The 12619-nt window shown below is 33.1% G+C and overlaps 1 protein-coding gene across 3 annotated transcripts; it reads right to left on the bottom strand.

Annotated features, from left to right (window-relative positions):
• Nucleotides 1–406: 406 nt before the first annotated feature.
• LOC107893747 (vacuolar-processing enzyme) lies at nucleotides 407–3778 on the bottom strand. Of its 3 annotated transcripts, XR_005917196.1 has the most exons (10): nucleotides 3396–3778; nucleotides 3094–3300; nucleotides 2739–2787; nucleotides 2249–2458; nucleotides 2039–2112; nucleotides 1596–1675; nucleotides 1182–1263; nucleotides 952–1044; nucleotides 662–716; nucleotides 407–481 (listed from the first exon to the last, which is right to left on the bottom strand). XR_005917196.1 is itself a non-coding variant. In XM_041099164.1 (8 exons), exons 3-8 carry the CDS (start codon nucleotides 3261–3263, stop codon nucleotides 1429–1431), a joined length of 642 nt encoding a protein of 213 aa, XP_040955098.1. In that variant the 5' UTR covers nucleotides 3264–3300; nucleotides 3396–3445; nucleotides 3632–3778; the 3' UTR covers nucleotides 1307–1428. The 3 variants fall into 3 exon arrangements, 2 of the variants coding, with proteins under 2 accessions (XP_040955098.1, XP_040955099.1); XM_041099164.1 differs by lacking the exons at nucleotides 407–481; nucleotides 662–716; nucleotides 952–1044; nucleotides 1182–1263 and adding an exon at nucleotides 1307–1487 and having other exon boundaries at nucleotides 3396–3445; nucleotides 3632–3778; XM_041099165.1 differs by lacking the exons at nucleotides 407–481; nucleotides 662–716; nucleotides 952–1044; nucleotides 1182–1263 and adding an exon at nucleotides 1330–1461.
• Nucleotides 3779–12619: the final 8841 nt, after the last annotated feature.

The raw sequence follows: 12619 nt of genomic DNA, 5'->3' as shown, positions 1-12619 counted from the left end.
CATGAAACTGAAAGCAGCAGATCCGTATCCAAGCTAGTTGGAATGGAAATCCATGGGAAAGCAAGCATAGATTAAAACTTCATAGAACTTTCTCTAAAAACTTCATAGTGAACTGCTTCAGTCTACTTTTTACTTTACTTGTACAACAATTACATGATATGTCAAAATAAAAAATATGGGTCTGTGCCACAGAATCTATAAAAAACTTCATAGAACTTTCTCTAAAATTTTACTTGCCAATGTTTGTCAACCTTTTTTTAGGAATTTGGAGCATGCAGAAACCATATAATTTAGCTATCCCATTTTACAGTGAAAGCTAGGAACACACAAGAAACAGATGAAAAAGGATAAATCTAATACCCGTAAAGCATCAGTAACTTGGTGTCCTTGTAGCCCATCTTTTTGCAGAGACCATCTATTCTCAGCATTTTTCTTCTTTGAAAAACCCGTAAAATATGGGTTTTGGTGTTAAATAATGTGACTGCCATCAACATCATTCTTCCATGTTAAGAAAAGTATGCTAAAAAATGAGGGTTAGAAAATAAAATAATGCCTAGTTTGAAACATACAACATTGATGTAAGAATAGGGTTAGAACTGTATGAACATTAAGAAAAATAAGTCTGGTTGAAAGAAATGGAACTAGTAGAGAAGAGAAAAACCTATTCAGCAATGCTAGCTGCCTCACCATAAGCATGTTGGATGTTCTCAGCAAGCCTATTAAGAAATATATTAGATATGCCTCCAGGAGCAACAATGAATGGACCAATAGCTAGTGTTATGAGAACAATCTCCCAACAGTTGATAAAACCAATAATATGATCAAATTATAACCCCTTACATATGATCAAATTATAAATCAATATAAAGGAAAATTATGCTTTGGCCCCCTCAAAACAATGCAGAAAACAACTAACATAGAAGAGTTCCTACTTGCTAAGAAACACTATACCTGAAGGCTGAAGACAAGATTTAGCATGGAGATAATTTTCCCTAGGATCTGTCTGTAATTGTGGACTAAAATGCACCTTCTTGCTGACAGAATCTGGCTTAGAAAAAATTGCAATAGAAGAGAGGCAAAGAAACAGGACAAAAAGGAAATAGAAATGAGAAAACATACAAAACTTCAACCCACTAATTAGCTTCCAGGAAAAAAAGAAGGCCTCTATCAACTATTCTTACTCGGTAAAATGTAGTGCTTGTGATGTCTTGGGATAAATGCCAACAACTGCTGCTGCCTGATACCTTCTTTATCCGTGTATGTCTTAAAATGAAAACACGAGTATAGGTCTTAAAAAATAATAAGAGAAATAAATAAATATATTATAGTAAACATTATTTTTATATTTTGGATAAGCTAGAATATATAATATCAAAAAATAAAATTGCTATAATAATATTGGATGCGTTTTACTTATCTTTTGAGTTGTTAACTATGAATTATCTTGCAACAAAATAAGGTCTGAAAAGGGCAGAGACACATTATACCTTCATATTTTACGATATATTAGACAGTAGAATTCATGCTTCAACTCTCCCCAGCACTTATATTAATTAAATCGAACTAAAAGTGATAAATAATTAATCCACACATACCACAGTTCCATTTTGCCTTGGATTTAAAGAATGCCTCATCCCTTTTGATACAGGCTGGGTGGTATGCCTTAGGACAGCCACTGTCAAGTAAAATGATACAAATGCAAAAAATAAAAAAAATAATAAATAGATACAAGACAAACAAAAGAAGAGAAGATTAGTACTAAACCAACGCTCCCTTACCGAGAAGACATGATTTCTAATCTATGAATTAGTGCCACAAAATAAACAAAAAGATCAGCGGCACAGGCACAGAACTTGCGCATTTTTTAACTGCAATTAAATCCAGTTCCATTTTGCATGTATAAAAAGAAAATATAAGCTCAATGAGCCAAAAAAACTAATAAAATTTGAGCTCAACTTAACAAAAATTGAAGTGCAGCCAAACAATGACTCTAGTTCTGACCTTAATAATGGCCAACTAACTAAAACTTCCTTCATACCAAACAAAGACAGTATATCGATACTGCTTTTGAGCTTCAACCTTCCTAACCAAGACATCAGGTGCCTTGCGATACTGCACAATAGGTTCGAAAATAACTTGAGTGGGATGAGCTCTAAACTAGCAGTTCAGCTTTCAACGTATGGAACAAAGGTTCATATCTTACACTCATTCATAGTAATATCTGATGCAAGAGACATAGGATACAAACCTTATCCCAGAAATGGAAAAGATCAGCATAGCGCTGATTAATAGCTTTGGTGGGTGGCAACAATGAGCTCCCATCGACGAATTTGAAGTTATCGTTAGCAGGATTGGTACCCAAACATGTGAAGAGATTGTCCATGCTAATTCCTATATCACCCAATTGCATAACATGAGAGCCATATGCATAATTGTCATTGATAGTCCTCCTTTTTACCTGTAAAGACCAGCACAGTGAAATTTCACCATATAACTCAACCGAGTAACCACTTGGATTTTAGCATAATACTGAATAAGACTCATTGGCACTTGAATTCAATGTCAAAGGAACTTAGACCGACCTCTCATTTTCAGTATATAGTTTCATATTTATTTATATCTATATAGCAGTAATAAATAACTACTATAGAAAGATGACATCCAAGTCGCCATTTTTTTTTTCTCTTTTTAAGGAAAGGAAACAGCTCATGCAAAGCATAGGTTTAAAAAAGCCATACAATTTCATATTGCTGGTGCAAAGTCTCCTTCCGCAGATTATGTATGTCACTGCTCAACAAGATACAGAACATTAAAAATACATTCCGAGAGATGTAACTCAACTATTAAGAAAAAAGCTGATTCCTTAGTATTAAAATATATCCTAATTTAATCCAGGTGATATCAAAAGAATCAGAATATATCCACCTACTTTGCCTCTGATTTTTGTATTTGTTTACCAAATTCTTAGAGACATAAAATAAACTGAAAATGCTAAACTGAAATCTATCGAAAACAGGTATAGGCAATAAGGCTTCAATTTCAAAAACCTCGCAGATTCAATGAACCGAAGGGTAAATAAAAAATTATATGTACCTGTCCTCCATCCAAGCAACACTGTACAAGTCTCCCAAGCAGGTTTCATACTCTGGGGGAGGACTTGGATACTCTCCAGGATAATAGGTTCCCCAGCTACTCTCCAGGACAATAGGTTTCATTCTGCAGTGGATCCGATCACAGTCTACTGAACTGCACCGAATCCACATTTTTTTCCTTGAAAACTAAATCTTCCTTTCCTTTTCACTTTAACCATAAAACCAAACTCAAATTAAAAAGCAACATGGAAAAAAAAGTTGACTTTTTTTCTTTTTCCAGAAAGAATAAGACTGGAATATTACCTACAAAATAAGCGGAACTGATAATCGGCCATAAAAAATAATTGTTTTCCCTAAATTAAAGAAAATTTAGATTAAGATTGAAAGAAGGTAAAGGAATTAATGGAGTTGGATTGAGTAAATAAAAAGAAAATCTTGAGAAAGGGCACGTTGTGGGCATCAACCGATATCAAATGCTAGGTTAAGAGTGGGAAAAATAATGCAAGTTTCATGCCCTTGACAACCCTTCCACTCGGTACCTTTCAATTTCCAATCCCTTTTTTCTCTTTTTCTCATCGTTTCCTTGGTTTCCTGGTTCTGGGTTCTTTGATTTTGATTTTCCCTAGAGTTGAATAAGCTTCTGGATTTCTTTCTTGGATGTGGGAAATAAGGAATTTTAGGGGGGAAAGTTGGGGATTTAGGGGGGGAGGGAATTTTATAAAATGGCGCTATTTTTTTAAAAGTAATTTTTTTGGTTTTTTTTTATGAAAACGCCGCTATTGCTTATCTATTGCGGCGGTTTTAAAACGCCGTAAAAAATTATTTTATTTGGAATAAAACGACAATGTTTTGCTATATAAAATGGCGCTATTTTTTAAAATAAAATTATTTTTTGTGGCGTTTTAAAAAAAAAAGCCAGTATTGCTTATTTATTGCGGCGTTTTTACAAAAAACGCCGCAAAAAATTATTTTATTTGGAATAAAACAACATTGTTTTGCTATGCTAAAAGGGCGCTATTTTTTTAAAGTAAAATTATTTTTTGTGGTGTTTTTTATAAAAACGCCGCTATTGCTTACCTTTTACTAAAAATCTTTTATTTTGTCAATTAAAAATTATTAGTTAAATTGAATTTTTTATTTCATTTATTATTATTTTTTATAAATTGAATTTTTATAAAAAAATTAAGTACTCTTACAATAAATATCGTATATTTTAATAAGAAAAAAATGATTAAATGGCTATAATTAATTATTAAGTTAGAATTATCGAATGTAAGCAATTAATCTATCACATATCAAATTTCTATTAAAAATTGAGACGTTAATAATGATTTTATATTATTCATTTCCGATCTAATCTCTATTTTATTAGAGATATTTCTTCCTAACTAAAATATAATTATTTTGCTACATGTTCGATGTGGAATGATTTTAGTTTTTGTATTTTATTTTTATTTGTTATATTTTGGTCCTATATATCCAAAATAGATAGTTACCTATCCGTATCAATTTGTTACATTTTTTATTAATTTTTAAAATCTAATATTTAAATATATCAAATGGTTTAGATTAAATATTTTTTAGTCATAAACACTGCTAATGTCACCTTTTCTGGTGTTTACAGAAGAAACGTCACTAATAAATTAAATTCTTATAATGAAACGACACCGTTTTGAAAAATTCTAATACATATTAGCGGCATTTTTGCTATAAATGCCGCCAAAGCTCGTATATTTTATAATTTTTTATATTCAATTGTTGTATATTGCATATCAATTTTAAATTAATAATCTTTACAATTTATTATTATCTCTTTTACAATTATATAAGAACTTATTTAGTATATAAATAAAAAAATACTAATTAATCTAAACCTTAAACCCTAACCTGAACCTGAATCTCTAAACCCTAAATCACTAATTCTTAACCCCAAACCCTTAACCCCTAAACCTTATTTAATATATAAATTAAAAAACACTAATTAATCTAAATTCTAAACCCTAACCCGACCCAGAATCCTTAATCCTTAAACCCTAACCCGACCCAGAATCCCTAGCCCCTAAACATTATTTAATATATAAATTAAAACCCACTAATTAATCTAAACCTAACCCCTAACCTCTAACCCCTAAATCTATAAACCCTAAATCCATAACTAATCTTAACCTCTAACCTCTAACCCCTAGCCCCTAACACATAAACCTTAAATGACAACCCTTAAATTAGAATCCCTAATCCATAATCCCTAATTTCATAATCTATAAACCTTAAAATTGTAACTTTTAAACTGACCCTAAATCCTAAATTAACCATATATATACTCTAAACTATATATATTAAACCCTAAACTATAATGATAAATTAAATTAAATATTTTAAAATTAATACTATCGTATCTTTTACAATTATATTTGAAATTAATACTTAAAATTAATACTCTAATTTCATTTGTCCCTTTTCATTCATTTTCAGTTCTTACTCTTGAGTAGGTACTATTAGGTCATTGATGTGTTCATGTTTTATTAACTAAATATAAAATTATTTTGGGTAATAAAATTATCAATATATAATATTATTTATCACCATATTTGGTGTTTTATATTACTTTATTTGATTTATGTAATCGAACTATCAATTTAAGTTTTATGATATTTTATTTTACTCATAATTTAATATATTTTTCTAGTAAAGTAGTTTAAAATAAACTGTGATTGAAAAACAATAATAAATAGTTAGGAGTTAGGACTTCTCTTTAATAAAAACATTTTGTATTAAACAATATTATTTGTTATCATTTAAATGTAAATTTGACCAATATATAATAAATACAACGAAATATCAAAAATTTCAACTTATAATAAAAAAATATAATTCAAACATTACTTGAGAATATATCAAAGAATGAGATAATTGAAATGGTTTTAGATTTTTTTATTTTTAGCGGCGCTTTTTCAAAAACGCCGCTAAAGGTAGAGTATTAGCGACGCTTTTTGGAAAACGCCGCTAAAGATTCGAGCATTAGCGGCGCTTCTTCAAAAACGCTGCTAAAGATTCAAGCATTAGCAGCGCTTCTTCAAAAACGCCGCTAAAGGCCCGAGCATTAGCGGCGCTTATTTGAAAACGCCGCTAAAGGCCCGAGCATTAGCGGCACTTTTTTAAAAACGCCGCTAAAGGCCAGAGCATTAGCGGCGCTTCTTCAAAAACGCTGCTAAATGCCCCAAAAACTCAGAGTGTTGTTGGGCTTAGGCTTTTTGCGGCGCTTTTCAAAAAACGCCGCTAATGCTTATTTTTAGCGGCGTTTTTCAAAAAGCGCCGCTAATGCTCTACCTTTAGCGGCATTTTTATAAAAGCGCCGCTAATGCTCGATTTTTAGTTGCGTTTTTTGTCCAAAAGCCGCTAAAATCGCCGCTAAAAGCCATTTTGGTGTAGTGATAACTTTTATTAAAAAATCAGATTTTTATATTTAATATAGTTTTTAATTTCAAAATACATAGTGACAAAAATTAGAAGATAATTGAAGCAACTAAGCAAGAAAAGAAACTAACCCATATATAAAATATTAATAAATAAATTATGAGAAGATGAAAATTAATAACAAATTTAATTACGGTGGGTGACAGTGGTTACAAGGATCCAAAGTCATTTTTTTTAATTTAACTAGAACAAATATATTTGATTCGAATTCCATCTCATTCAAATCAATTCGAGAAAATTTTAAATCAAGTTAGGATGATAAAATAGGATTCGTCAACTCGATTAACTCGAAAATTTTTCATTCGATTCGATCGAATGCTCACCCCTAATTCTAACAGTCGTTCAAACATGAAACCGAACAAGAAAATCAAAGTTTCCAATAAAATTGAAGTAATTTGTGAATAAATAGATCTTATTTAAACCTGACATAATCTATAAGCATTATTAATTATAAATTTAAAATTAATTCTTTCATTTAGTACGAACAATAATAAAATAAATTTTATTAGTTTTTATAAATATCAAGTTAATAAATGTCACTAAAAATTATTAAAGGAATCCTATTTCCTCTATTTCTGGAAAATCAATGAGGATACAAGTGAATTACTGCCTGAGAAAAAAAAAAAAAAACGCCCGACAAGTGGAACTTTGCCTCGAATTAACGTTGAATTTGTTCCCCCCGGTTTCAAGCCTTTCTCCAGCACTTGGCGGCCACCATCCAGGAAGTTATGAAAATAGCCCTGGAATGATTGAGTTCATTTTTAATAGCTTCTTAATTAATTAATTAACTAATCAACCTTAATCTGAGTTATATATGTTTATCGTACCGCACTATGTGTATAAAAATCTAAAACCCGTATTGATGTGGATGATGAACATCAACTCCACCCTTCACAGAGGTATGTCCCCCTTGGTGGGATTTCATCCAATCCAATTAATAATGAGAACCGTGCGAAGCAGACAAAACCCGGAAGTGACAGACGTCACCCTTTCACTTCACAACACAGTTTTGAATTGGGTACATGAAACCATACATCAACACCTGCCCAGAAAACGCCACGCCGGTCATCCTCACCTGCCCTTCCCCTTAAAAGTTCAGGGCCTTGGCCGCCACTACCACCAAATTGTCCAATTCCGGGGCAGGTCCATTCAGCTGAAGCCTAGCCCTGCCCCTAAATGAAACCACTGATTCTTTTTTTATTTCTTTCCCCTTTCCAGAATCTGTCTTGGCTCATCTCTTTTTCTCTTGCCAAGTTCATCACATTCATTGGGCACGAAACATCTGCAGTGGTCCCCCCTCTGTCCATCGGCAATATATATCTTTCCTGATTCCCATTAACAATTATTTTCAATCCGGTTTGCAAGTTCAATATAACTATATAAGACAAAACCTCTTTTTAAATAAAATCCCAGTGAAGGGTTTCACTTCCATGTGGAACTCAATGGTGGATGAACTTACTAAAAGTGTTCCATACTATTCCATTGTAGCTGTTTCACAAAAATAGTGGAGTGTGTCATTTTCGAGAGCTGTTGTATTTATCTTTTTTCTTCTTATACCCAATTTTCATGTGCGTCAACTTACTTTAAAAAGCAAATTATTGAACTCAAAATATATATAGGAATTCAGTGTCAATAATGTTACGGGACTAAAACTAGTGGATTCCAAAAATAATCAAAGTTTGATATATAAGTAAATCACTACTGAGAAAATATATCACAATTGTTTTGTCGGTATCACAGTTGATGCAGAGGCATGATGCTGATTTCGATATAGGAAACTGAGTTTTACACATATATATATCCCGTTCAGAGGCATTTCACAAGGTGATTCCGTCAATCCCCCTCTATATTTATTTTGTGTATGGAATTCCTAAGCTTGATGATTATGAAAGCGGTCGATCAACATGAGTGACTCCCTATCCAAGCATCAAGAAGTGACCCGTGATTCTATCGCTTTGTATTCAATGATGATGTTATTTAATTCGTTAGGACGGATGAGAAAACTGTAACCTCCATTAAACGTATCCTTCAAAAATTTATGTCGAAGATAGGCCAAACTATAAATTTCAACAAATCATGGGTGGTTTTCTCTCCTAAGGGCCCAACATCCATTAAGGAAAATATTTCTAATTCCTTAGAGATCAAGGAAGCGTTGGACCTCGAGCAATATCTCAGCTTTCAAATGCACTCAAAAATAGTTTCTACGGCTGACTATGAGTTTATTGTTGACAAAGTGAGAAACAAGTTGAGCTCTTGGAAAGCTAACTTCCTTTCTCTCGCTAGGAGCTGGTTCCTATTCAATCAACAATGGCAACTATTCCTAATTACTTCATGCAATATTGTATGCTCCTTTTAGTATCTATTATGAGTTGGATTGCATTAATAGAAATTTCTTGTAAGGTGGCAATGAACAAGTGAGACATGACCATCTTGTTAAGTGGGAGATGGTGACATGGCCTAAAGCTAATGGAGGCCTAGGAATCCCTAATGTAAAGCCCAAAAATCAAGCTCTCCTGGTTAAGTTAGGTTGGTGTCTCATTCAGGCAAATGATATGCTTCGGGCTAAAACCCTTATTGCAGAATATCTCCATGATCCTCGAAGTCCTTATAGATTAAGAAATATTTTTTCAATTCGGTCTTCTGTGAGAAAGATCAATCCAATCCTTGAGTGAATACTACAATGGGTTATTCATAATGGAAGATCTATTAGCTTCTGGAGTGATAATTGGATTGGTAGAGGCCCTTTAACAAAATTCTTGCAATGACCATTGACAACCATGGTGGATTCTTGGAGCTTTGAACAAGTTTGTGAGAAATGGTTGACCATTGGCCCGAACTCAATCTCCTATCAATTACCCAAGAAGTGTTAGAGACTTTCCTGAGTACACTAATCTCTTGTAATACCCCTAGTAACAAATTCATCTGTAGGGGATCGTAAAGTCTATGATCCTTCACTCTTGCGAGTGCTTATTCTCTCATTCTGATATGGAATGGGACTTAACCTAGCATCAATAATTTTTTGTGGAATTTGGCACGGAAAGCTAAATTACCTCCAAATCTAAAGTTCTTCCTTTGGAATTACGGGTTAAAAGCTTTCCCCACTAAACAATTCATGGTGCGTCGCAATATGGATATATTGGACCTCTGCCCTCTTTGTTATAATGATCAAGAAACCATACAACATTTATTTTGAGACTGTCAAATTACCAAGCAGTTATGGGAATCCATTTCTACCCAGTTCCAGTACACGCCTCTATAACAAAGTAATTGGGAAAACTAGCTTGATCACAATATATCCTCCAAATTTTAGGTTAAGAATCCTCAAATTCCCTGGTCAATTGTATTCACCTTTACCATATGGGAAATTTGGTTATATTAGAACGCTTTGATTTTTTAATAAAATAGACCAACAGAGAGATTCACGTAGAGAGTTCTAACGACTGCTAGTGAATTTTGTGACGTTCTCTCCCTATATGAAAATGAGAGATCTCTTTGACGTCATTCTAGTTGCCTGAAAACCCCCTCATTACGGATGATTTAAAATCAACACCGGTGGCTCGTCACTAGAAACTCCGGGTAGAGTAAGAATAGGATCAGGTGCCCTTATTTGAGATCATCATGGCAATTGGGTTATAGAGGCTGTTAGAGTTGTGTGACCCAAATACTTGTTAAAATAAAATACAGTGACAAAACTAGGGGACCATGCAACACAACTAGAATCCATACAGAACTACACTTTCTCTATTTGACTTTGATTAGAATAAGGTTTTTCAAGTTTTAAATAGATGTAGTCAAAACTCTTGTATTATTTGATTTTCAACAATAGTGTCTTTTCTTCTCCTCTGCCCGTGGTTTTTTCCCAAAAGGGTTTCCATGTAAAATTAGTGTGTTTTATTTTCTTTCTTATTTCTTTTCGATCGTTCTATATTGCTATTATCGACGTTTAATTTTAACAAACTGGTATCAGAGCTTTTTGGGTTGCTTGTCTCGATCACAATAATGGTGACAATGAAGTATGATATTCTACTGTTGGATTGTAACACCAGATTTGTGTTGTGGCAGGTAAAGATGCAGTCAATTCTTACACAGATGAATTTGGAGGATGTCCTACTAGGGTTAGATAAGATGCCTTCAACATTGAAGGAAGAAGAGAATAAATGTAAATATCAAAAGGCTTTAACACAATTACATCTACATCTGTTGAATGAAATTCTACAGGACATGTTGAAGGAGAAGACCGTCATTGCATTATGGGCAAAGCTGCAACAAGAATGCATGTCAAAAGCCCTAACTAGCAAGTTGCATATGAAGCAGCGTCTTTATGCTCATTGTTTGGAGGAAGGTGCGTCTGTGCACGAACACTTAACTATGTTTAAAATAATTTCTCTCGGACCTAGATATAATGAAGGTTCAGTATGACAAAAAGAATTAGGGTTAATTCTACTTTATTTGTTACCCTCATCTTATTTAACCTTTAAAGATATGATTTTGTATAGTCGCGAATCTCTCAGAGTTGATGAAGTATTTGCTTCTTTAGCCTTGAATAACAAGATGAAACATCTTGTGCCTAGAGGCGACTCTCAGGGAAATGGTCTCATTGTTCGTGTGAGATAAGAAAAAATACTGATGATTATCATGGGAGGACACAGGAATGAAATCATTGCAATAAATCTAAGGATAGATCAAGATCTTCAAATAGAGGTAAAACCTTTAACTTCTACAAGAAGAAAGGGTACATTAAGTTTAAGTGATACAAATTGTAGAATAAAATTAAAAGGGAGATGGCAAATTGAAAGGGAAAAGAACCAGAACAATCCGGTGAAGCTGATGTTGTAGAAGGCTACAACGATGGTGAAATCCTAGTTGCTTCTGCCGACAACTCTAAAGTGAGCGAGGAATGGATCCTAGATTCTGGTTGCACCTTCTATATGAGTCCCGATTGAGATTGTTTTACAACATATGAAACAGTGTCTGAAGGTGTTGTTTTGATGGTAAATAATGCTTCATGTAGAATCGCAGGTATTGGCATGATAAAAATTAATATGTTTGATGGAGTCGTCAGAAAATATAGTGGCGTACGACATGTCCTAGAATCGAAGAGAAAATTGATTTTGTTGTGTACTCTTGATTCAAAAGGTTAAAAGTACATAACTAAAGGTGGGGTTCTAAATATTAGCAAAGGTTCCCCCGTTGTGATGAAAGGGCAGAGAAACACTACCAAGTTATATGTTTTGTAAGACTCAACTATTACTGGTGATGTAGTCATCGCTTCCTCTTCCTTGTTAGATGATGATTTTATTAGACTTTGGCATATGCGTCTAAGGCATATGAGTGGTATTATTTATATTTATTTTTTTAGCGTTGTATATTATTTATTTCATAACATGTAAGCTTACTTAACAAGCAAAAGTTTTGAAAAACAAATCACAACACCCCTATTACCTTTTCAGTTAATTGTTCATCGACTCTAACCTCCAAAGCCCTTTATAACCCCTTCCAAAGTTCCAAAAATAATAAGCTAATAAGCTCAACGCCAACAAAGTGACTCAATCTTACGCCTCTTTTGTTATACTATATTGACTTCAACTACTCAGCTACTCCAAGATTTCAATATGTAAATGTGTAAAGAAATATTCAAGAGGAATCCACACCTGAGAGAAGAATAGGAAGAGAACCACGGGAAGAAGGATTTGAACCCATAACTTTTTATATTTATTCATTCCAGGATTGAATATCAGATTTATTCCCCGAGCAAGGATTAGCAAGAAGTTTTTTCCTCAATCTTTTATGTCTGGATTAATTTTAATTCATGATTAGTTATAATTGTTTTGTTTTGTTTTGTATTCTTTTATGTTTTTGAGGAAAAGTTCTGATCCAATTAGAACAAAATTATGGTCCAATTAGAACAAAGGAAAAATAAAATTTGGATGCAGGAGCGTAGAAACGTATTCAACCCCTCACCTGATTTGGAATTTTTTGGTTTCGTATGCAAGAAAATTGTATGACAATCAAAGGCATTTGGATTCAAGAAAATAAAATACATCTATGGTAAA

This window comes from Gossypium hirsutum, chromosome D08 (genome assembly GCF_007990345.1).
Source record: "Gossypium hirsutum isolate 1008001.06 chromosome D08, Gossypium_hirsutum_v2.1, whole genome shotgun sequence".
Lineage (NCBI taxonomy): Eukaryota > Viridiplantae > Streptophyta > Magnoliopsida > Malvales > Malvaceae > Gossypium > Gossypium hirsutum.
This window is presented reverse-complemented; position numbering and strand designations above follow the sequence as displayed.

Excerpts from the sequence above, each read along its gene's own strand:
- LOC107893747 (XM_041099164.1), bottom strand. The coding sequence starts at position 3,263 with ATGTGGATTCGGTGCAGTTCAGTAGACTGTGATCGGATCCACTGCAGA. Across the intron at positions 2,788-3,093 it reads GTTGCTTGGATGGAGGACAG|TGACATACATAATCTGCGGA; the intron begins GTACATATAATT and ends CTTGTTGAGCAG. Across the intron at positions 2,459-2,738 it reads TGCACCAGCAATATGAAATT|GTAAAAAGGAGGACTATCAA; the intron begins GTATGGCTTTTT and ends TGGTCTTTACAG.